Source organism: Macadamia integrifolia, chromosome 4, assembly GCF_013358625.1.
Source record: "Macadamia integrifolia cultivar HAES 741 chromosome 4, SCU_Mint_v3, whole genome shotgun sequence".
Classification (NCBI taxonomy): domain Eukaryota; kingdom Viridiplantae; phylum Streptophyta; class Magnoliopsida; order Proteales; family Proteaceae; genus Macadamia; species Macadamia integrifolia.
This window is the reverse complement of record NC_056560.1, coordinates 11578310-11603975: the sequence shown is the minus strand read 5'-3', so window position 1 is coordinate 11603975 and position 25666 is coordinate 11578310. Positions and strand designations below refer to the sequence as shown.

The 25666-nt window shown below is 40.7% G+C and overlaps 2 protein-coding genes across 2 annotated transcripts; both read left to right on the top strand.

Annotated features, from left to right (window-relative positions):
* Positions 1-2001: 2001 nt before the first annotated feature.
* LOC122075664 lies at positions 2002-3778 on the top strand. Its single transcript, XM_042640782.1, has 3 exons — positions 2002-2274; positions 2399-2465; positions 2619-3778. Exons 1-3 carry the CDS (start codon positions 2206-2208, stop codon positions 3494-3496), a joined length of 1014 nt encoding a protein of 337 aa, XP_042496716.1. The 5' UTR covers positions 2002-2205; the 3' UTR covers positions 3497-3778.
* Positions 3779-11626: 7848 nt separating this feature from the next.
* LOC122075261 (casein kinase 1-like protein 2) lies at positions 11627-24316 on the top strand. Its single transcript, XM_042640227.1, has 10 exons — positions 11627-11642; positions 18355-18357; positions 20339-20405; positions 20569-20632; positions 20715-20799; positions 21641-21767; positions 21873-21955; positions 22044-22107; positions 22652-22794; positions 23473-24316. Exons 3-10 carry the CDS (start codon positions 20384-20386, stop codon positions 23770-23772), a joined length of 888 nt encoding a protein of 295 aa, XP_042496161.1. The 5' UTR covers positions 11627-11642; positions 18355-18357; positions 20339-20383; the 3' UTR covers positions 23773-24316.
* The last annotated feature ends 1350 nt before the right edge of the window (positions 24317-25666 follow it).

The window sequence follows — 25666 nt, the reverse complement described above, 5'->3', positions numbered from 1 at the left end:
CACACACACACACACACACACATATATATATATAACTTAAAGGTGAAAAATAAAAATAAAATTGGTAGAATCATTTAAAGTAAAGTTATGAATATAGAAAGTGAAATTGTGTGATACAAGAACTATAATGACCATAGAAATTAAGTAAAAAATCATACTCATCCAATCTTGTTTGAGCAAGCCAAACCTTTATTCAACTTCAACCTTTGATGATCATGAGTTTAAACTATTTCCCCCCTAGTTTAAACTATACCTAACCCATATGTATAATATTGGTTTAATATTAAAAAAAAAAAGTTTTAGAGGATCATATTCATGAGGTGGATCATGTTTTTTGTGAGGGGTTAGGTGGCCATGTGTATTTGTGTATGTCTTCAAGCAAACCACATCACCTTATTAAGAGAGTCCATCATTAGTAAATTAATTTTGTCGTTAAACATAATTAGTAAATTATAGTGTTGAGGAATATGAAACAAGATATGTTTAGGCATGACAAAATATATATCAAATATTCATGGGAAAATTCCTTTATAAGTGGATTAAGATTTAGCCACCATCTTAGGGTCATTAATGCTCCCTATTGGAAAAAGTCGATAATAAGCCCCAATCTTTGCATGATATCCTACACTATATAGCGCAATTGGTGAGCAATGAACTTGGTACGAACCTTAAACTTTGATGCATGAGTTCAACTCCCACTAGGCACACATTGGCTACTCACACAGGGTGTTTAGTGCTCTTCGCTGCTTTTAGTGAAAATTGAATGATTTTCATTCAACTCCGGTATGACTCGGTCTATGCAATTGTGGGGTCAAATGGACTCGCAAAACTAATCAGGCCAAAGGCCTGGATACCTGTCGTTAGAAAAAAAAAAAAAAAAAATCCTACACTATGAAAAAAGAAGCATACTTGCTCGCGTGTATCTACGTTCGAATATAGGTAGATACAAAGAGATTGCGTTGCCCCCCACTCAGATGCCTCCTTGCATCCCCCATTGGCCTGCATATTGGCACAATGGTAGTGCAAGAGGACAGAGGAGAGGGTAGCTTTATTGGAGCCAGTGGCTCAACCAATTGAGGGTTGAGATGGAAGAGACATGTGGGTCATATCTAAAGGGGAGGGAGGTGCAGAAATACACATGTTGGGCACCCTAGTAGCGTGTTTAATATTTTCAATCTAGTGTTCCTCACATCCAGATATATATATAGAGGAGTAAAGAACCTTACCCTAGTAGCGTGTTTAATATTTTCAATCTAGTGTTCCTCACATCCAGACACAATTGGGTGGGAAAAGACCCAATTGCCCTAGTGTGCGTTGGGTGCGAAATGACTATCGTGCTCCTCTTGGTTGATGTTTAAGCATGCACTTTCATTGCCCAAGGCATTGGCATGAGAGCCACGCTTCTGAACAGAACTTATATTTTATAATTTTTCGTTCATTTCATCTTATCTGCTAGTTTGATCGATTTTGTAAACAATTCAAAATCAATATCAAACCAATAAAGAACTCTATTAGTCACATTGGTTAGTTCAACCGGTCTGATCTCAAATTGGTATCCTAAATTTTGTTCTCACAACTATTCTTTGACACCTCCTCACATAATATATGGGACCTACCCCAAACTTTCCTCTCCACACTCATGACAACCAAATTGGGCTTTAGCTTCAACACTAACACTTGGTCTAATATGCAATCACTCGAAGGTCTCGAGTTTGAATCTCCTCGCTACTCCATTTTCCCACTCCCCTTCTGTAGTGAAGTTATGAAAATGAGTGCGGAGATCTTACAAGTCTCATATTTTTTGGTGATGACCTTACAAATCTCTGATTTGCAATGAAAAGAGGCTGATAAATGGCATAACCCAAGGTGAGCGAGAGAGAACATTTTCCTCCTAAAGTGCCGATCTTTCTACATGTTACAACCGTCCCTTCGTAAATTAATTTGGAACCAAGGGTATTATAGTAACTAGGGACTATATATTAAGGGGTGGAGGGTTTGATTTTTGGCAGAGAAATACATAGGGCGGAAGAGTTTCGTGAACGCAGTGCAGCGTGCAGGGCTTCTCGTTATCCACTATCCACTACCTCTGTTGTTCTCTATTTCTCTTGGTCCTCCTTCGAACGTTTTATCCGTGGGGTTTTATATATTCACAAACTCCAATTAGGGTTTTTCGCAATCTATTGTTCTTCAGAATAAATCGAAGCCATGGTTTCTGATTCAGTTGTGAACGGTTCTGCTATTGCAATCTCGAAGGATATTGGGAAGAAAAGGAGGGTAAGATAATCAGTTTTCGCTGGATCACTGTGATTCTTGGTTCTACGGTTTTTGATTTTTTTTATTTAAATTTAATTGGTATTTTCTCCATTTCTCTGATTATTATTTCATATTTGGCTTTCAGAACAACAGAACTGCAAAATTGAAGCAGTGCAAACTTGACGCCAGACGCGAACAATGGCTTTCTCAGGGTATGCAAAGGATTTTCTTTTGGATTTGCATTGTTATCGTAATGAAACCGTTTGCCATTATTCAATTTTATTATGTACATAGGTTTTTTTTTTTCCACTCAAAAAATGTCCTCCTTTTAAATCATTTTCTTCCATGGACGGACTCTCATGCAGTCAAGAGAAAGGGATGCAAGGAGGAATCGAACGGCGGAGGGGTTTCACCTCCTTCGTCCTTGCCTCAGCGTGATGAGCGGAAAGGGTCATTGGAGAATTTGGAAACAAGGTCAAGAAGGGAGGAAAACGAAGGATCATGTCTTAATGACAGCGATTTGGAGTCCCTGGCGAATAGTCCCACCCGCAGCATCTTGGGGGCCAGTGATTCTAGGAAGGATCGTCCCGGGAGTAGCAGCTGTAGCAGCAGAAGCAGCAACAGTAGTGGGTGTTATTCCGGAAGCGTCAGTGAGGAAGAAAAGGAGGATGGGTGTCTAGATGACTGGGAGGCTGTTGCTGATGCTTTGACTGCTGATGATAAGCGGCAACTGCCAAATTCAGTTCCTCCAGCTGATCCGGAAGTCCCCGTTGGATCAACCGCTACTCATGAATTGCCTAGCGATAAATGTGAAGCGGAGAATTTAAAGCCGGATTGCCAGGGAACCGTTATTAGGGCTGCACCAAACGGTCGCGCATGGAGGCCTGACGACGCTTTTCGTCCCCAGAGTCTGCCTAATCTTTCTAAGCAGCGGAGTTTCACCATGAATGCAGAGCGCCATTGTGGTCGTGGAGCTGTCACCTGGGCTTGCCACAGTATAAACTCCCCGCCGTCACCTTGCCCCATCTGCTACGAGGATCTGGATCTCACCGACTCAAGTTTTCTCCCCTGTTCGTGTGGATTCCGGCTTTGCCTGTTCTGTCACAAGAGGATACTAGAGGCTGACGGGCGCTGTCCCGGCTGCAGGAAACAGTACGATCCCTCAATCGGGGATACGGGAGTTAATGGGGGTGCCCTGCCGATTCGGCTGGCTCGTTCTTGTAGCATGGGCACAAGGTTTTAATAAGAGTATTAGTTTTCTTGAAAACGCTGTATTTGGGGGGTGGTCTCAGTTCTTTTTCTTTTTTTAACGCCTTGTGTGTTCTGTTCATGGCCAGAGCTCTAATTTCGATGTGGTAGATGTGAATATAGGAATGATAGCATTTTGAAACGCTTCGGGACTTAACTGGACTTCTTATGAGTTAGATTCTTGTATGTTGCATATGCTGATGTGGAGGGATATATTTGGGTATGTGAATAGATAATGGCATATATAAGAAATACATTAAAATCTTGCAGAACATAATTTTCTTGCCTTCTTTGCTTATTTCGTTGGATTTCTTGATTCTTGTGTAAGATTTGAATGTCAAAATGACCTCCATTACGGATAGAAGTGATTTTCACTATATAAATGGTCAATCCCATCTGGCACCGTCGCCATCCCCTATGTAGTAGGAGACCAAAATTTTAAAGTTACTCAAGAGTATTGAGTCTATCAAATGTTTTAGTGGACTATTTATTTGCCTTATTCGACGTAGTTTTTATCTGTATGTTCCTGCTCTGTGGTTCTTGTTTTGTTCTTACTTCATTATTTCTATGATGTTTGAGTCTATACTCATGGATCCTGCTTTATCTAAAGTTGATAAGCATCGTCTCTTTTCTGTCCTAGCGATAACTTTGCATTATTTGTGGAGGTTCTATATTAATGTCATCTTTAACCGCTAGAAACCTAATCCTTATTTGAGAGTCCAATTTATATCATGGTTGGTTTGTACCTTGGGCCTCCTTCCCTCTGGTCTAGATGATATGATTGCTTCTCCTCATGCTAATGTTGTGTGGAACATAAGTGCTTACTATAGGTTATCAGGAGGGCTGCCTAATCTTATCATCTGTGATGGCAATTATGATACATCTAAAGGATAAGTTGGCCGGTCTTGATTGCTTCTCCTCATGCTAATGTTGTGTGGAACATAAGTGCTTACTATAGGTTATCAGGAGGGCTGCCTAATCTTATCATCTGTGATGGCAATTATGATACATCTAAAGGATAAGTTGGCCGGTCTTCCATGTTACTATGTCACTCATTTTGTTGCTGCTTGTATGAATCATGGTTTTGTTGGGAGTTTGCAAGAATCAGAACTTCGAGCAGTGTATCAAGGATTACAAGGGGCAAAAGAGCAGAGGTGGTTGGATGCAGTAGTTTGGACGGATTATAGGTTGTAGAAGGGCTCAAGCAAGTAAACATGTGAGAGTGGCCCTGGGAGATGTTTTACTTATTGTATAATGTTCCTAAGCTTAGAGAATGTTTTGAAGTTGTACGTTTTTAAAAGAGAACTAGTGATGTGGTATATTGCCCATAAGTGCACAGTGAAGTGAAGTTTGTGTAAGCTCCCGACTTCGCTTTTTAAGAATGTAGAAATCTATCTACGTAATGAAGTTTCTTATTTTTATCATAGAAAAAAGCATAAAGCTTATGTTGCAATGGACCTCAGATCATATGAGAAGAGATTAATTTTTGCAATAATCTGAACTGAAGTTTCAACTTCTCTTGCTGTTGAGAGAGATTTAAAATATCTAATTTGTTTGCTGATCTTAATTGTTCGTTTTTTTCTTCTTAGTTCATCCAACTGTTCAGCTGGAGGCTGTTTTTAAAATTCTGTTAGGAGTTTCCATTCAAGATGCAATCAGAAGAGCGCTGGAGCATCGGCAAGATGATGGCTATGTCCTCCCAGGTTTATGTTCTAAAAAATAGTTATATTTAGCCTTCTTTTATTTGTTAGTTTCTCATCCTTGCCATTTGTGAAGGAGAACTTGGACATATGAGTGCTCTGCATCAGTTTGTGTGAGAAATTTCCCATGCATATGAATCTTGATATTTGCTATTTCAATTTCCATTGATGGCAAAGTGGTGATATTAATGATTTATGCCGCTGTTGTATGCAAACAAAAAACAAGTATTAAAAATAGATATAGATGCTGAAGATGATTTATATGTACTGTGATCAATGCCCAAAGGAAGAAAGGACCTTTGTTACTTTGGTGATTCACAATCGTAGTGCATTTGAGTGTACCCTTCCTTGTAAGATTATTTGACAATGCTCATTACTTTTTATCTTCGTTAACTGAAGGAGGTGAGGTTTGAATAGATTCATGCATCTCGTTGTGTTGAAGTTCTAAAGCCACTTCCATATTGAGTCTGTTATTTCATTGGAAAAGCCTCTTTGTTCTTCAGGAAAATTCAATTACTTTGTTCTTAGAAAATTATATGAGAATTGAGATTGTAGACTCAATGATATTGATACTAATTTCTGTGTAGTTGATGTGAAGATTTATGCATAGGGGTTTTGCTTTGTTTAAAATTTTAGTGGAACATAAAGCATCGACTTTCTTGCTCCAAATCTGCACTTTTTATTAATTCTTGGACTTTCATTTTTTATTTTGTTTTGTGTAATCCTCTTCCCCCACCTTGTATACTTTGCTTGCATTTTGCTTTCCTTTGTGAAAATTGACCTTATTTTTGTTCATAAGATAATTAAAATGATCACTGTTGGGCCTTAGTATCTACATAAGGTAGTTATATAGCCTGTAATTGAAATTACTGCTAGAACTAAAGAATTGCAAATTTCTAATATCTGATCAAGCATTTGCTTAAGAATTACTTCTTAACCTCACAAGATTTTTTTTTTTTTTTTTTTTTGGTGACAGCTGTACTAAAAACTATCCTCAAGATATGCAAGTATTTAGTTATCCAAAAGAAAAAAGGTTCTGCGGGGTTATGATATGGAAGTAACAGTGGCTTTTATGTTTGCTACTTGGAGTTTCTCGAGTCTTTAGTAGTAGTAGTAGTAATAATCTTTCTAATCTTATTTGGTCTTGTTACTTGTGTTGGTAGTTCTAGGAGGAAGAAAGTCGCTTTTTTTCCTTCTGGTTAGGGACAAACTACTAGTTTCATCTTTTTTTTTTTTCTCCATAGGATATTACTTGCCTTGTTTGGGTTGAAATTGGTTCCTTTTGAATGGTTTCTTTGTGATATTTGCAATGAGTTGAAATCTTGTGAATTCGCTCCAACTTGGAAAGTTATTGCTAAAGACTGCCATAGCATTAGTTTGTGAGTGGAATTTTTGTTCTAAAGGTTTACTCTATCTAGAAACAACTTCAAGATGTTTTATGGTAACCTTAATTCAGTGTCCTAGTTGTAAATTTAGAGTTTAGATTGAGTGATATGATTAAGAATTTTCTGTTGGATAAACATTTTTTTTTTTTGGTTGGTAGATATTCTCTTTTGTAGAGCATGACTCCAGATTTCATGGTTCTGGGTCTAGGTCAATCAAGAATCTGGGATAGATTTTTTTAATCTTATCATTTAATTTCAGTTTTCTCTTTTCCCTCAAATTTTGGTTCGTCTGTTTGTAAAACTGAATTTGTAAGTTGTAACCTTACTTTTGTTGCCCCTTAACATAACTTGTATTCACTTGGATGAGGGGCAGATGTGGCAAATTCACACAATATTTTCTGCTCCTCAGCACTGGCACGACTCTTTCACATCATCACTCCCCCACCCTCTGCTTCGTTGCATTGGCTGATTTAGTTCCTCTACAAAGACAACAGACACTCTCAATAGCTAGGCTCCACTCTCTCTGAGTTATTCCAGCTTCTTCATGATTTGTGCCGCGGTGAACGAACAAAACCAAAAGGAGAAGAGGGCTGTCTCAGCGGCAGAGACTACTGACCCTCTTCTTGTTCCTATCTGTCTGTTATGAGTCCAGGAAGCCTGGAATCATCAATACTCCTTCCCTTTGTACCCCAGTGGTTCTCAACCCATCTTGATTCCCCAGCTATCAACTGCAACAATAGCGGATCTGCCTGCAACAATAGCTCTAATGCAGGAGTAGATTACAAGAAACTACCCTAGCAATTTGTAACCCCAAACAATACAAATAGGACCAGGAAACAAAGAAATAAGATCTTCAAATAAACCCCCAAGGATACAATACCCATATAGGAGCAAAACCAACCCAAAATAGAACCCGATAGGAGAGAGAAAGACCTACTATAGAGCTGGAGAGAGAGAGAGGTGCGGCCAGGTCTGTAGGAGTCCGATTGAGTTGCACTCTTGGGCGTAGATAGTCCCTAGGGGGTACAAAAACCCCCAAAGTTGAGAGGATTCTGACGGCTGGTTGTGAAGTTACAAGCTTTCTTGATTTTCTGACTTAGGAGAAATACTCGTAGGCTTTAGGAGAGAGAATCAAATCTGGTTTGTAACTTGGACACATATGAACTTCTGAATATTCACAACAATCGTATACTTCAACAGCAGTAACTTTAGGATAAAATAGAAAGCTTTAAATAAGAAGAATCAAAGGGAAAAGTGGGGGAGGAGCGGCTGTCTCGGCCCGGGCTTCTCACCCACAGCTATCCCGGCTGTTCTAAGCAATTGACTGCAATTATTCTTTATTCAAATCTCAAATTATGAGTACATAGGCTCCTCTATTTATAGAGGGCAGAATAGCAATCAAACTACTACTAGGAGCTAGTTTCCCAATAGAATTAGACACTTCTACTACAACTAGGAATTCAAAATTGGACTAGGAATAATAAACCTATGTGGAAAACAAATAAAGTCCTAAGACAATTTGGACTCGCTAGTTTCTCAATAGGACTAGACACTTCTACTACAACTAGGAATTCAAAATTGGACTAGGAATAATAAACCTATGTGGAAAACAAATAAAGTCCTAAGACAATTTGGACTCGACATACCACTTACTCAACTCGATGGGCCCAATGGCCCACTAATTAATTAAAAACTACTAATAATTCCCCTAGCCGATGGGCCCAATTGGCCCTTATTTGTACTTAGCCACTCAGGTGGACCAAGTAGGGGTTCGGCTGGCTTCTTGGCTGGACCCTTCTTCCTCTCATATTTCCTTCCATAATGTGGATCTACATCAGCTCCCCCTTTCTTAGAATCATTCAACTCCGATGAATGGGTAAGGGACATGTAGTGCTCATAGAGGTCCGTGTCAAGGTGTTGAAAGTCATCGGTATGGATCCAAGTACAATCCTCTCGTTGTCGACCTTTCCATTTGATGAGGAAGGATTAGTACCCTTTGCCCCCATGAACTGTGGTGAACTTGTCGAGGACATCTTCAATGACATCATCTTTGGGGTTTGCAAATTGAGGAAGTTTGAGGGTGTGTTCAGTGTCACCGTATTCAGAATGGTGTCCCAAATATATCGTCAGATCAGCTACATTGAAGACATTGTTGATCTTCAGAGTAGGAGGTAGCTTTAGCATGTAAGCATTAGTGCCAATGCGCTTCAAGACCTTATAGGGACCCATGTTCCGAGGATGGAGCTTGTGCACTGTTCCAGGAGGAAACCTCTCAGGTGGAATTCGAACCATTACCAAATCACTAGGCTGAAATTCCACGTAGCGACAATGTCGATTGGCAGTTGCTTGGTATCCGTCATTACTAACAACGATGCGACGACGAACATCAGCATGTACCTCCGTGATGTGTCTAAGGAACTCATCGGCTTCTACACTAATACGGGCCTGAGGTGGCAAAGGTACCAAGTCAATCGGTCGTTGAGGCTGCAGTCCAAGGACAATCTCAAATGGTGTACGGCCTGTGGTGCGGTAGATAGAACTATTATAGGTGAATTCAACAATATCCACTATAGATGGCCAAGTCTTTTCATAGTTTCGGACTAGACATCGGAGTAAGTTGCCAAGACTTCTGTTCACCACTTCCGTCTGTCCGTCTGTCTGAGGATGAAATGCAGTGGAAAACTTGAGTTTAGTATTTGTTTTCAGCCATAGAGTCTTCCAGAAGTAGCTCATGAACTTGACATCCCTATCTGAAACAATTGTCTGTGGTAGACCATGTATGCGCACTATCTCTTTGAAAAAGAGTTTGGCCAAATGGCTTGCATCAAGAGTCGTCTTGCACGGGATAAAGTGTGCCATCTTGGAGAAAGGATCTACTACCACAAATATGGAATCATACCTTTCCCGTGTAGGTGGTAAGCCTAGGACAAAATCCATGCTTATGTCTTGCCAAGGTGCATGTGGAACAGGCAACGGTGTGTACAATCCTGTATTCTTCTTTTCTCCTTTAGCAAGTTGACAAGTGCGGCATCTCTGTATCACATGTTGCACATCCATAAGAGTTGAGGCCAAAAGTATAAGTTTTTCATCATGGAGTATGTTTTGTCGTTGCCAAAGTGTCCACCCATTCCTCCTCCATGTAGCTCTCGAATCAAGTTATGTCTCAAAGAGGTGTTTGGGATGCAGAGGCGACTGCCTTTGAAAAGATACCCATCATGTATAGCAAGTTTGTCATCCCGTCCTCCTCCTTGTAGGTTGTTGAATACTTCTGAAAAATCAGCATCACTAATGTACTCCTCTTTAATGTGTTCCACTCCTGCACTTTGTACTGTGAAGGTGTTCATCATCATCACCTTTCGACTAAGTGCATCAGCCATTTGATTCTCCTTCCCAGCTTTGTACTTGAGAGCAAATACGTATCCTTGCAACTTGCAAGTATGAGATCCATTTAGCGTGCCGATCACTAATGGTCTTTTGTGAGTGCAAGTATTTGAGTGCTTCATGATCCGAATAGAGGACAAACTCTTTGCCAATTAAGTAATGCCTCCAATGCTTGAGGATTTGAACAATGGCATAGAGTTCTAAATCATAGGTAGAATACCTTCTTTTTGCATCATTCAACTTTTCACTGTAGAAGGCAATCGGATTGCCCTCTTGCATAAGCACTCCTCCTATCCCAACATGGGATGCATCAGTAGCCACTTCAAACATAAGATCAGAATTGGGTAGTCTAAGCACTGGTGCTTCTGTCATCTTTTGTTTGATCAAGTTGAAAGCTTTAGTGGCTGCCGGAGTCCACTGAAATGGGACTTTTTCCCCTTTTGTGCATTCTATAATTGGGGCTACAACGGCACTGAAATTCCGGATGAATCGTCGGTAAAATGAAGCAAGACCGTGAAAGCTACGAACCTTTGTCAAGGTCTTTGGAATAGGCCAATCAACGACACTTTTTACCTTCTCCGGATCAGCTTCTATGCCTTGTGAAGACACAATAAAACCAAGGAAGATGACCTTGGGCAGCATAAAGGAACATTTTTTCAAGTTGATGTATAACTTTTCTGCTCGTAGTACTCTCATGACACGTCTCAGATGCTCCAAGTGTTCATTTTGTGCTTAGCTGTATATTAGTATGTCATCAAAGTACACTACGAGAAATTTTCCGATGAAGGGTCGTAGTACATGTGTCATCACCCTCATGAAAGTGCTAGGTACATTGGTGAGGACAAAAGGCATAACCTTCCACTCATACATGCCTTCTTTTGATTTTGAAGGCTGTTTTCCATTCATCCCCTTGACGGATTCGAATTTGATGGTAGCCACTCCGTAGATCAATCTTTGAAAAGATGGAGGCTCCTGTCAACATGTCAAGCATATCATCCAAACGAGGAATAGAAAATCTGTACTTTACTGTGATTTTGTTAATGGCCTGGCTGTCAATGCACATACGCCATGATCCATCTTTCTTTGGTGTCAATAGGGCTGGTACTGCACATGGACTCATGCTCTCAACCAAGAACCTTTTCTTTAATAAATCATCGACTTGTCTCTTGAGCTCGGCATGCTCTGTAGGACTGAGACGGTAAGTGGGCAGATTAGGGAGTACTGACCCTGGCACAAGGTCAATGGTATGCTGAATATCCCTCATCGGTGGTAGTTTATCAGGCAATTCCTCTGGCACCAAATTTGAAAAATCAACAAGTAACTCTTTGATTTGTGGGGGATGTTTGACCACTATCACTGGTTCAGCAGCCTTGGTAACAAGAGCTATGATTAGGCCGATTTCTTCACCAAGGGTCAGGAATTCTCTATGGGGCAGCACGCATAGCTTGTTGTCCACAGTGTTCTTCTTGCTGAAATTTTCTTTGCATGGTTGCTTATTTTGCTTAGTGGTTGTTTTGGAAGAGGTATTCGCAACATTCTTTAAGACATGTTGTCTCCTTAGTTGGGCAACCCTTAACTTGTCTTTTACCTGAGGTATGTTGAGTGGGTTTAGAATGAATGGTTTTCCTTTGTGATCGAAGATGCATTGGTTCTTAGTACCTCCCACTAGCACATTGTTGTCATATAACCAAGGCCTTCCAAGTAGTACATCAGTGAGGACCATGGGGATGACATCACACCATACACTTTCTTCATAATCTGAGACCTTCATGGGATTGAACACCGTTGAGTTACAGCCATGGTGTTGCTGTCTAGAAGAGATACCTTATATGGATATGGATGGGATTCAGTCTTAAGCTTTCCGTCAATGATAAAGGCTTGAGATACCACATTCACACAACTTCCACTGTCCACAATCACTTGAGCTTTGTGAGGTCCACTAGACATTAAGGTGTAGAAGATATTGTGCCTCCTCCAATCTTCACCCTTAGTTTCAGACACTAGGATTCTTGCAACCACATTGACATAAGCATGAGGATCATCATTCTCTGGTGTAAGCTCATCTTCCAGTTCATCCTCCTCTCCTTCAACTGCAACATTAATAGTTCAATCATCATCCTGAGGTTTGTGGATTTCTAAATCCGGATTGGATCCGATGGCACTGATGACAGAGTTGGATCGTCCCCGCTTAGGGCAGAATTTTGCCGTGTGTTCAGTCTTTCCACAATTGTAGCATGTCACAGATCCACTCTCCCTTCCCATTGGAGCCTTCCCCTTATCCTGTGTATCTTTTGGAGCTCGGGTAGGAAATCTAGTGGGTTTGGTTGGTACATAAGACTTTTTGTTGTCAGTTGGCTGGATGTACCTTCTGGAGGTTGTTTTGATCAGATCCTCTGCTTCTAGTGATTTGCCAAAACAAGTGCTTAAGGAGGGTATCTCGATCACGCCAAGCTTCTCACGAATATCATACCTTAACTCCAGTTTGAAACGGGATATGAGCAGTTCTTCATCTTCTTTATGGGCACCTGTTCGTGAAAGCAGTTCATTAAAACGATCAATATAATCTCCTACAGTCATAGTACCTTGCCTGAGAGTATTCAGCATGTCGTAGAGTCGACGTCGGTAGGTGGGTGGCAATAATCTATCGTTAAGGATAAATTTCAAGTCTTCCCAATTGTGAGGCATCTGACGACTGCGGATCAACCTATTCTCTTAATTCCTCCACCAGTCCTTAGCTCCACCAATTAACTTAGTGACAACTAATTGAACTTTCCTTTCTTTAGGCATACGGTACCATCGGAAGTAGTCATCAAAAGAAGTTACCCAGTCTTGGTAGTAGAGGGGATCGTGCCTCCCATTGTACTCTTTCAATTCTAACTTGACCTTGTACGTATCGTCAGGCTGATAAAGTTGATTGTCATACTCATCATACTCATCATTCTGAGCTGGGACATTCCTTCTAGGTTGCATAGTGACTATTCTGGGAACATTACCAATGCAATTAATAGCAGGTTGAACATTAGTTTGGGCAACAGTTGGTTGGGTGTTAAAGTGGGCAGCAGTATTCTCTTTTAGGTCAGCCAACTGTTGGTCATGTCCATCCAACCTCGTAGATAAGGCTTGGATTGCTTTCATCACATCTTGAAGGGTGGGTTGGGGTTCTTCTGTCCGAGCCATAGCTCTGATACCACTTAATGCAGGAGTAGATTACAAGAAACTACCCCAGCAATTTATAACCCCAAACAATACAAATAGGACCAGGAAACAAAGAAATAAGACCTTCAAATAAACCCCTAAGGATACAATACCCATATAGGAGCAAAACCAGCCCAAAACACAACCCGATAGGAGAGAGAAAGACCTGCTATAGAGCTGGAGAGAGAGAGGTGCGGCCAGGTCTGTAGGAGTCCGATTGAGCTGCACTCTTGGGCGTAGATAGTCCCTAGGGAGGGTACAAAAACCCCCAAAGTTGAGAGGATTCTGACGGCTGGTTGTGAAGTTACAAGTTTTCTTGATTTTCTAACCTAGGAGAAATAATCGCAGGCTTCAGGAGAGAATCAAATCTGGTTTGTAACTTGGACGGATCTGAACTTCTGAATATTCACAACGGTCGTATACTTCAACAGCAGTAGCTTTAGGATAAAATAGAAATCTTTAACCAAGAAGAAACAAAGGGAAAAGTGGGGGAGGAGCGGCTGTCTCGGCCTGGGCTTCTCACCCACAGCTATCTCGGCTGTTCTAAGCAATTGACTGCAATTATTCTTTATTCAAATCTGAAATTATGAGTACATAGGCTCCTCTATTTATAGAGGGCAGAATAGCAATCAAACTACTACTAGGAGCTAGTTTCCCAATAGGACTAGACACTCCTACTACAACTAGGAATTCAAAATTGGACTAGGAATAATAAACCTATGTGGAAAACAAATAGAGTCCTAAGACAATTTGGACTCGACATACCACTTACTCAACTTGATGGGCCCAATGGCCCACTAATTCACTAATTAACAACTACTAATTATTCCCCTAGCCGATGGGCCCAATTAGCCCTTATTTGTACTTAGCCACTCAGGTGGACCAAGTAGGGGTTCGGCTGGCTTCTTGGTTGGACCCTAGCCACTTAGGTGGACTAAGGTTGGACTCTTCTTCCTCTCATATTTCCTTCTATGATGTGGATCTACATCAGCTCCCCCTTTCTTAGAATCATTTAACTCCGATGAATGGGTAAGGGACATGTAGTGCTCATAGAGGTCCGTGTCAAGGCGTTGAAAATCATCGGCATGGATCCAAGTACAATCCTCTCGTGGTTGACCTTTCCATTTGATGAGGAAGGAGTAGTACCCTTTGCCCCCACGAACTGTGAACTTGTTGTCGAGAACATCTTCGATGACATCATCTTTAGGGTTTGCAAATTGAGGAAGTTTGAGGGTGTGCTCAGTTTCACCGTCATCAGAATGGTGTCCCAAATATATCGTCAGATCAACTACATTAAAGACATTGTTGATCTTCAGAGTAGGAGGTAGCTCTAGCATGTAAGCATTAGTGGCAATGCGCTTTAAGACCTTATAGGGACCCATGTTTCGTGGATGGAGCTTATGCACTGTACCAGGAGTAAACCTCTCAGGTGGAATTCGAACCATTACCAAATCACTAGGCTGAAATTCCACGTAGCGACGACGTCGATTGGCAGTTGCTTGGTATCCGTCATTGCTATAACAGCGATGCGATGACGAACATCAACATGTACCTCCGTGATGTGTCTAAGGAACTCATCGGCTTCCACACTAATACGGGCCTGAGGTGGCAAAGGTACCAAGTCAACCGGTCATTGAGGTTGAAGTCCAAGGACAATCTCAAATGGTGTACGACCTGTGGTGTGGTTGACGGAACTATTAGAGGCGAATTCAGCAATGTCCAGTATAGATGGCCAAGTCTTTTCATAGTCTCGGACTAAACATCGGAGTAAGTTGCCAAGACTTCTGTTCACCACTTCGGTCTGTCCGCCTGTCTGAGGATGGAATGCAGTGGAGAACTTGAGTTTAGTATTTGTTTTCAGCTATAGTCTTCTAGAAGTAGCTCATGAACTTGACATCCCTGTCTGAAACAATTGTCTGTGGTAGACCATGTATGCCACTATCTCTTTGAAAAAGAGTTTGGCCAAGTGACTTGCATCAAGAGTCTTCTTGCACGGGATAAAGTGTGCCATCTTGGAGAAACGATCTACTACCATAAATATGGAATCATACCTTTCCCTTGTAGTTGGTAAGCCTAAGACAAAGTTCATACTTATGTCTTGCCAAGGTGCGTGTTGAACGGGCAGCGGTGTACAATCCTGTATTCTTCTTTTCTCCTTTGGTAAGTTGACAAGTGCGGCATCTCTGTATCACATGTTGCACATCCTTTAAGAGTTGAGGCCAAAAGTGTAAGTCTTTCATCATGGAGTATGTTTTGTCCTTGTCAAAGTGTCCACTCATTCCTCCTCCATGTAGCTCTCGAATCAAGTGATGTCTCAAAGAGGTGTTTGGGATGCAGAAGCGAGTGCCTTTGAAAAGATACCCATCATGTATAGTAAATTTGTCATCCCATCCTCTTTGTAGGTTGTTGAATACTTCTGAAAAATCAGCATCACTAATGTACTCCTCTTTGATGTGGTCCACTCCTGCACTTTGTACTGTGAAGGTGTTCATCATCACCTTTCGAATAAGTGCATCAGCCACTTGATTCTCCTTCCCAGTTTTGTACTTGAGAGCAAATACGTATCCTTACAAGTATGAGATCCATTTAGCGTGCCGGTCTTTTGTGAGTGCAAGTATTTGAGTGCTTCATGATCCGAATAGAGCACAAACTCTTTGCCAATTAAGTAATGCCTCCAATGCTTGAGGATTTGAACAATGACATAGAGTTCTAAATCATAGGTATAATACATTCTTTTTGCATCATTCAACTTTTCACTGTAGAAGGCAATCGGATGGTCCTCTTGCATAAGCACTCCTCCTATCCCAACATGGGATGCATCAGTAGCCACTTCAAACATAAAATCAAAATTGGGTAGTCTAAGCACTGGTGCTTCTGTCATCTTTTGTTTGATCAAGTTGAAAGCTTTAGTGGCTGCCAAAGTCCATTGAAATGGGACTTTTCCCCCTTTTGTGCATTCTGTAATTGGGGCTACAACGGCGCTGAAATTTCGGATGAATCATCGGTAAAATGAAGCAAGACCGTGAAAATTACGAACCTCGGTCAAGGTCTTTGGAATAGGCCAATCAACGACACTTTTTACTTTCTCCGAATCAGCTTCTATGCCTTGTGAAGAGATAATAAAACCAAGGAAGATGACCTTGGACAGCATAAAGGAACATTTCTTCAAGTTGATGTATAACTTTTCTGCACGTAGTACTCTCATGACATGTCTCAAATGCTCAAAGTGTTCATTTTGTGCTTTGCTGTATATTAATATGTCATCAAAGTACGCTACAAGAAATTTGCCGATGAAGGGTTGTAGTACATGTGTCATCACCCTCATGAAAGTGCTAGGTGCATTGGTGAGGCCAAAAGGCATAACCTTCCACTCATACATGCCTTATTTTGTTTTGAAGGCTATTTTCCATTCATCCCCTGGACGGATTCGAATTTGATGGTAGCGACTCTGTAGATCAATCTTTGAAAAGATGGAGGCTCCTGTCAACATTTCAAGCATATCATCCAAACGAGGAATAGGAAATCTGTACTTTACCGTGATTTTGTTAATGGCCCAGCTGTCAATGCACATACGCCATGATTCGTCTTTCTTTGGTGTCAATAGGGCTGGTACTGCACATGGACTCATGCTCTCAATCAAGAACCATTACTTTAATAAATCATCCACTTGTTTCTTGAGCTCGGCATGCTTTGTAGGACTGAGCCGGTAAGTGGGCAGATTAGGGAGTACTTACCCAGGCACAAGGTCAATGGCATGTTGAATATCCCTCATCGGTGGTAGTTTATCAGGCAATTCCTCTGGCACCAAATCTGAAAAATCAGCAAGTAATTGTTTGATTTGTGGGGGATGTTTGACCTCTATCACTGGTTCAACGGCCTTAGTAACAAGAACTATGATTAGGCCGGTTTCTTCACCGGGCAGCACGCATAGCTTGTTGTCCACAGTGTTCTTCTTGCTGAAATTTTCTTTGTATGGTTGCTTCTTTTGCTCAGTGGTTGTTTTGGAAAAGGTCTTAGCAACATTCTTTAAGACATGTTGTCTCCTTAGTTGGGCAGCCCTTAACTTGTCTTTTACTTGAAGTATGTTGAGTGGATTTAGAATGAATGGTTTGCCTTTGTGATCGAAGATGCATTGGTTCTTAGTGCCTCCCACTAGCATATTGTTGTCATATAATCAAGGCCTTCCAAGTAGTACATCAGTGAGGACCACGGGGATGACATCACACCATACACTTTCTTCATAATCTGAGACCTTCAATGGGACTGAACACTGTTGAGTTACAGCCATGGTGTTGCTGTTTAGAAGAGATACCTTGTATGGCTGTGGATGGGATTCAGTCTTAAGTTTTCCGTCAATGACAAAGGATTGAGATACCACATTCACACAACTTCCACTGTCCACAATCACTTGAGCTTTGTGAGGTCCACTAGACATTAAGGTGTAGAAGATATTGTGCCTCCTCCAGTCTTCACCCTTAGTTTCAGACACTAGGATTCTTGCAACCACATTGACATAAGCATGAGGATCATCATTCTCTGGTGTAAGCTCATCTTCCAGTTCATCCTTCTCTCCTTCAACCGCAACATTAACAGTCCAATCGTCATCCTGAGGTTCGTGGATTTGTAAATCCGGATTAGATTCGATGGCACTGATGATAGAGTTGGATCATCCCCGCTTAGGGGCAGAATTTTGCCATGTGTCCAGTCTTTCCACAATTGTAGCATGTCACAAATCCACTCTCCCTTCCCATTGGATCCTTCCCCTTATCCTGTGTATCTTGTGGAGCTCGGGTAGGAAATCCAGTGAGTTTGGTTGGTACATAAGGCTTTTTGTTGTCAGTTGGCTGGATGTACCTTCTGGAGGTTGTTTTGATCAGATCCTCTGCTTCTAGTGATTTGTCAAAATTAGTGCTTAAGGAGGGTATCTCGATCACACCAAGCTTCTCACGAATATCATACCTTGACCCCAGTTTGAAACGGGATATGAGTAGTTCTTCATTTTCTTTATGGGCACCTGTTTGTGAAAGTAGTTCATTAAAATGATCAGTATAATCTCCTACAGTCATAGTACCTTACTAGAGAGTATTCAGCATGTCGTAGAGTCGACGTTGGTAGGTGGGTGGTAAGAATCTATCATTAAGGATAAATTTCAAGTTTTCCCAATTGTGAGGCATCTGACAACTTTGGATCAGCCTATTCTCTTCATTCCTCCACCAGTCTTTAGCTCCACCTGTTAACTTAGTGACAACTAATTGGACTTTCCTTTCTTCAGGCATACGGTACCACCGGAAGTAGTCATCAAAGGAAGTTACCCAGTCCTGGTAGTAGAGGGGATCGTGCCTCCCAATGTACTCTTTCAATTCTAACTTGACCTTGTACGTATCGTCAAGCTGATAAAGCTGATTGTCATACTCATCATTCTGAGCTGGGACATTCCTTCTGGGTTGCATAGTGATTCTTCTGGGAACATTACCAATGCAATTAACAGCAGGTTGAACATTAGTTTGGGCAACAGTTGGTTGGGTGTTAGAGTGGGCAGCAGTACTCTCTTTTAGGTCAGCCAACTGTTGGTCATGTCCATCCAACCTCGTAGACAAGGCTTGGATTGCTTTCATCGCTTCTTGAAGGGTGGGTTGGGGTTCTTCTGTCTGAGCCATAGCTCTGATACCACTTAATGCAGGAGTAGATTACAAGAAACTATCCCAGCAATTTATAACCCCAAACAATACAAATAGGATCAGGAAACAAAGAAATAAGACCATCAAATAAACCCCCAGGGATACAATACCCATATAGGAGCAAAATCAGCCCAAAACACAACTCGATAGGAGAGAGAAAGACCTGATATAGAGCTGGAGAGAGAGGTGCGGCCAGGTCTGTAGGAGTCTGATTGAACTACACTCTTGGGCATAGATAGTCCCTAGGGAGGGTACAAAAACCCCCAAAGTTGAGAGGATTCTGACGGCTGGTTGTGAAGTTATAAGCTTTCTTGATTTTCTGACCTAGGAGAAATAATCGCAGGCTTCAGGAGAGAGAATCAAATCTGGTTTGTAATTTGGACAGATCTGAACTTCTGAATACTTCAACACCAGTAACTTTAGGATAAAATAGAAAGCTTTAAACAAGAAGAAACAAAAGGAAAAGTGGGGGAGGAGTGGCTGTCTCGGCCCGGGCTTCTCACCCACAGCTATCCCGGCTGTTCTAAGCAATTGACTGCAATTATTCTTTATTCAAATATGAAATTATGAGTACATAGACTCCTCTATTTATAGAGGGCAGAATAGCAATCAAACTACTACTAGGAGTTAGTTTCCCAATAGGACTAGACACTCCTACTTCAATTAGGAGCTGGTTTTCCAATAGGACTAGACACTCCTACTACAACTAGGAATTCAAAATTGAACTAGAAATAATAAACCTATGTGGAAAACAAATAGAGTCCTAAGACAATTTGGACTCGACATACCACTTACTCAACTCGATGGGCCCAATGGCCCGCTAATTAACAACTACTCATTATTCCCCTAGCTGATGGGCCCAATTGGCCCTTATTTGTACTTAGCTACTCAGGTGGACCAAGTAGGGGTTCGGCTGGCTTCTTAGCTGGACCCTAGCCACTCAAGTGGACTAAGGCTGGACCCTTCTTCCTTTCATATTTCCTTCCATAATGTGGATCTATATCAGGGATTCTATGGAAAAGAGAGGAAATAGGAGGAGGAAAGAGATGGACACAAAATCAAATTTCCCATAAATAGTGCTAATTGGTAGGACTTTGGAAGTGAGTAGGGTGGGAAGAAGTTGAGTGCCACATCAGCAGACAATAATAATTGCATTTAAAGAACTTGTCTGGTAAGTTTTCCTCCCCACTTGTCCAAACGCTCATGTTTGTGGTAATTTGTGGGAAACAAGTACAAGTTTCCCACCCCTTTTCACCTTTTACACTTTTCTATGTCAAACAAATAGGGCTAAGGGAAACCATTGGCTCAGTCTGAATCAAGAACATGAATTTATCTCGTTTTTCCTGTGTTACTGATGACTTGTCTTCGTTCCTTTTGTTAGCTATATCAATTATCTTATTGTTATGGTTTCTGTTTTATTTTGTCTTGTTAAATGTGCCAATACATAGCAACTGTTATGTAAATCCTTCATCGTTGTACCTTACATGGTCTTAAAAACTGCAGAGAAAACAAGAACCTGACTGGAACCGCAAGATATGCGAGCATGAACACTCACCTTGGCATTGGTATGGTACAAAATTGGTATATGTATTTTAGCTACCATTTATTCTGGCAGATAATATTCCGCCATGCTTATACAATATTTTGGTGATAATATCTTCAACATTATAGAATAAATTGCTGGGTCGGTGTTGTGCCTCTTTCTGACTCTGATATTGGATTGCATAGAGCAAAGCAGGAGGGATGATTTAGAATCTCTTGGATATGTTCTTATGTACTTTTTAAGAGGAAGGTATGAGTTTTTTGCCTAACTTCTTTATCATGTTTGGTCTCCATTGAATAATATATTAAAAATTGCTGTCCTTCCTCTGTAGTCTTCCTTGGCAAGGGCTTAAAGCAGGAACCAAGAAGCAGAAATATGAAAAGATCAGTGAAAGGAAGGTGTCTACATCCATCGAGGTACTTTATTCAAGGGAAAACTTCTATAAAATCCCTTCTTAGAATTGAAAAGCCCATCATTTTATTTTTATATATGTGAGAGTGCTGGAGATCAAGGGCCCGTTTGATAACGTTTCTGCCGTTTCTGTTTCAAGAAACGACAGAAACATAAATTTCCGTTTCTAGAAACACAAACGGAATTGAAGGTGTTTGATCAGTCATATTTCTAGAAGTTGATAGTAACCAGCGAAAGAATGGCCACGAGTCGTTTCTTAAACCATAAATAGGTAGAAATTTCAATTTCTATTTCTGAAAACAAGTGAAACGAAACAGTTTTATCAAACGTTTTTTGTTCCGTTTCTGCTGCTGCTTGTCCAGAAACGGCGGAAACGCTTTTTGTGAAACGTTATCAAACGGGCCCTAAATCTTCCCTCTCTCTTGATGATAGGACTAAATCCTATCTCTTAGTAAATCATATATAATGACTATAAACCCATAAGAATGCCTGCACAATGAGATATTATTTTGTATTTTTTCATTAATATTATGATAAATTATAAATTTTATAATTCATAGAAAGCTTGCGTTTGAGATAGTTATATCATTTGAATGGTGATCTTTAGAGGGTGATTTTTCTGTTACAATTCTAGCCAAAAAAAAAATCTTTTTGGAAGGGGGCCTGTGGGGTAGTAGGATAGATATTTTGTCCTTCTTTGGGTCAAATGGACAAGTAAATTAGGCAATGAGTTTTCTGGGTATAATTCTGTTTTAAAGGTATTTTCCCTTTATTTAAATTGGCTTGGATGTCTATCCTCTATTTATTATCATGGAAGTGTGACTAATGTTTTCTGTTTTTCAACAGGCTTTATGTCGTGGTTATCCTACGGAATTTGCATCCTACTTCCATTATTGCCGTTCGCTGCGTTTTGATGATAAGCCAGATTATGCTTATCTGAAAAGAATATTCCGTGACCTTTTCATTCGTGAAGGTTTGAGTTTTTCTTCTCTATTCTGCAGAGGCTGCAGCTATTCTCTATGCGAAACAATCTCTTAAATAAGAATGTCCATTTATTTTACATGACATGTTCTTGCAGGCTTTCAGTTTGATTATGTGTTTGACTGGACCATTTTGAAGTATCAACAATCACAGATTGCTACTCCCCCTGCCCGTCCCATTGTAAGTGACATTAAAGTATGATGATGTGTTTTTTTCTTCTTTTTGGACCCTAGACATTTGCATCTAAGTGCTGATTTTTGTCTGATAGGGTGCTGCTGCTGGAACAAGCTCTGGGATGCCCCCAGCTGCTGTCAATGCTGACAAACCGTCAGGTAGATTTAGAATTGCTTCACTTGGATCCTTAAATCATTTTGTTTGTGTCCACTTGTTATAGGTGTGCAACTTGTTCTGGGCTGGGTTGGGTAGTTGATGAATTTTGATTAGGATGAGCCCATGGCCTAGCCTTAGTTGCATTCTTGACCTCCGTAACATGCACATTGAAATCACCATTTTTGGATCTTTAATATGATGTTTCTCTTTTAGTCCTTGAAAGTTGAAATCATGATGCACGATGTAGTATATCATAGATCCTTTGGTTTTTTTTTTTTTTGGATAGATAGGGAGGGGAAGTAGATAACAGCCAAGAGGCACGAACTTGAGACCTCCCAGTGACCATGGGCTTTTTTCTCAACACAGCTTACCAACTGCACTAGGCAGTTGTTAGATCCTTTGGTTTATGCTGCTTTTTTCTCAATGTAAACCTTCCTATAAGTTATTTTTCATTCGTATTTTTGTGATTTTTGGCCTTACTCCTCCCGACATAAGGTCTACACATCCACCCGGGCTTACGCTTCTTGCTTCTGTAAACTGTCCCAGGTGGTGAAGAAGGAAGACCACCTGGCTGGTCTTCAATGGATCCCACTCGTAGGAGACTATCAGGTCCCATTATAAATTCAGGAAGTTTATCGAAGCAGAAAAGTCCAGTTGCAAACGATTCCACAGTGAATAAAGATGCTATGGTGAGTCATTCGGTCCTCTGGTTGTCTTATCTAGATGTTGGCTTCTTGCAGCTTGTTGTATTGGTTACATATGCTGTTGAACATGTAGTTTATTCTCATTGTAATGTTAATATCATAATTTTTTGTTTATTATTATTATTATTTGTATTATATAGCATACATAATTTCTTTCAGTGGCCTAACTTTAGTTCTGTTATCAAGGGAAAATGGTTCTGTGGGGAAGCTTGACCTCAGCGCCCAAACACCCTCCATGAAATGCAAAATGACACACTGTTGATACTTCTCGCGCTCTCCCATTGCGCAAGGGGCTATACTCCCCCATAGAAAACACTTCCCCTATCATTAATGTTTTTGTGTTGTAACATTGTTTGTGCTATACCTGTGCCTCTCTTCCTTTGCTTCAAGTTGTTTAATAATCCCTCCAACCCACCCCACCCCACCCCACCCCACCCCAACACGGAAAAAATGCTTCGGTTTTGGTGCCTAATATCTACGTGCATGTGATAGTGGTTATCATAAATATGCTAGTTTCTATATACAAAGTAAATGACAATTCAAAATCTTTAATGGGCTTCACCTTGAACTAAACCATAGTGATTGCCAGGGATGACGACTGTGGCTTTCAGCTGTTGGTATGTGTAGTTATATCTTAACCCTCATATGCTTGGACATATGCAGTTGTCTAGCAGTTACCTTTTGGGGCGGACAAGTGGGTCATCAAGGCGAGCTGCTGTTTCTAGTAGTCGTGATGCAGTGATGGTGGGGAGTGAGTCTGACCCTTCTCGGCCTCGAACAACAGACGCAAGCCCAGGAGCTTTTCGCAAGGTAGCAAGTGCACAGAGAAGTTCACCGGTTGCATCCGCGGAGCATAAGCGCACATCTTCTAGCAGAAACACCTCTAACATAAAGAACTATGAATCAACTCTGAAGGGTATTGAGGGCCTGAATTTTGACAATGATGAGAGGTTGCAGTATTAGTCCGACGGTGCCCTGTCAGCCCTGTCTTGCTCTGGCTCATGTTCTGTTTCTCTTGTAAATCACTAGCTGCTGTACTACTGTTTACACTTTGGAGTGGAATTATTCTCTTTTGAGTATCTGTTTGGGGGGAGGATGTGATTTAGAACCCAAGGTACTGACTGGTTGGGAATGACGGTATGACACCCTCAAAGACCATAAAATAAGAGTCAAAAGAGAGGAGTCAAGCTTGACCGTATCCCACCTTGTTAAGGCTGTGTCCAATACAGGTTGAGTTGTCAGCATTGCTTCACTTCGACTAAAACCGTTGCAACTGTAATTTCTATGCTTCATATCTTATCCTCATCCTCATCCTCATCCTATGCTGTGTTCCATCAAGTAATGTTACTGTAAGCTGGCCTTGTATTGATTATTAAATATTTTTTTTCCAGATCTTAACCCCCCTTCTGTGCAACTTTAATTTGGATAAAACTTGTGAACAGAAACTTTAGTGCGGGTATGCACTGGTTAAGAATGTTTATTGTAGGGATTCAATCGGTTTGGTGTATGTTGGGCTTTTTATGCTTTGATATCAAGCGATCCTCTAGTCTCATATTGCATCCTCTGCATCTCCCCTGCAACAGGTACTTACTGCCTCATTTCTTTGTGAAGATTGCCCTCTTCATTCGAGAACCTCTCCTAGTCATCGATGAATTGGTTAGAAGATGGACGAAAAAGAAAAGGGTTTCTCTCTCTCTCTCTCTCTCTCTCTCTCTCTCTCTAAATGAGATAGGTGACCCATTTCTAGATTCTAGTAAATCCTTCTCCTTCCCCAATGCTGGCTTATCAAGTTTTTTTAACAACAGGGTCATGGTTAAACCTATTGAGGGATCATGCCTTTTGGCATCTTTATACATTGGCAGATCATTGGCTTCCAAGCTTTCTGGTTGTGTTAATTGAATAATCTCTATTTACGTAGTATTTGTATTTTCTTGTTAAAAATTCATGTGTTTAAATCAGCCTGAAAATATTGCAAAATATAACATCCTTAGAAGTTAATTTAAGGCTGCATCTGTTATGCATTCTGAGGTCATTAATGTATTCCAAGAAATTATATGAAATCATAACAAGTGCAGCCTTAATCTTCCACTTTGATCTTGAAATTCTAGACCCATTAGTTATTCAACATCATGTCATTTTTATAGAAAAAAATATATATATATTAAACAGAGGAAAGAAGATACATTATTAGTAATGCCTACTCTTTCTTTTGCTATTCCAGAGATTTAAAGTCCAACGAAACATTAAAGATCTCCCATGGCCACTGATACGATTCTTGATTGATCCAGTCACCGATTCCTCATTCCAAATGAGTGTTTTCTGTCCGGAGTGTAGGGCTGCTACCGGAGTCCAGACACAGGTGAGTTAAATGATCGTCACGCCCCCTAATGAAAGGTTGAAATGCACACCCTATCGATGTTTTCAGGTGTGTTTTCATTGGCCCCAATACTAGTGCAGTCCTCACACTCTCGGACGAAATACATTATCTCAATTTTTATTGAAAATGTTGGCAGATGCCCAACCCGCTTCACAAGTTTCTTTGATAAAGCTTCCATCACATACAATTGTACTCAAACCAGTATGTCTAAGCTCAAAATAATCTGATATAGGCCAGGGATAAAGCACAGGAGATGTATTTCAGGGGCCAGAGAGAGGAAACATGGAAAGATCCTGATCAACAATCCATCTATTGATATTATCCATTAACGTATGGGGATTAAGGTGGCAATGAAAAATCAAGAATACACAAAATTCCCATTTGAAGAATACACAATATAATTTCGAGAAGATGTCTAAAAACTCAAAACCCTAGGAGCACTTTTAGTAGTTAAATCCTTATTCCTAGTATAGGGGGAAA

Coding starts and splice junctions, on each gene's coding strand:
- LOC122075664 (XM_042640782.1), top strand. CDS start 2,206: ATGGTTTCTGATTCAGTTGTGAACGGTTCTGCTATTGCAATCTCGAAG. Junction 2,275..2,398: donor ATATTGGGAAGAAAAGGAGG/GTAAGATAATCA, acceptor TTTGGCTTTCAG/AACAACAGAACTGCAAAATT. Junction 2,466..2,618: donor CGAACAATGGCTTTCTCAGG/GTATGCAAAGGA, acceptor ACTCTCATGCAG/TCAAGAGAAAGGGATGCAAG.
- LOC122075261 (XM_042640227.1), top strand. CDS start 20,384: ATGAACACTCACCTTGGCATTG. Junction 21,956..22,043: donor CTCCCCCTGCCCGTCCCATT/GTAAGTGACATT, acceptor TTTGTCTGATAG/GGTGCTGCTGCTGGAACAAG. Junction 22,108..22,651: donor CAATGCTGACAAACCGTCAG/GTAGATTTAGAA, acceptor AAACTGTCCCAG/GTGGTGAAGAAGGAAGACCA.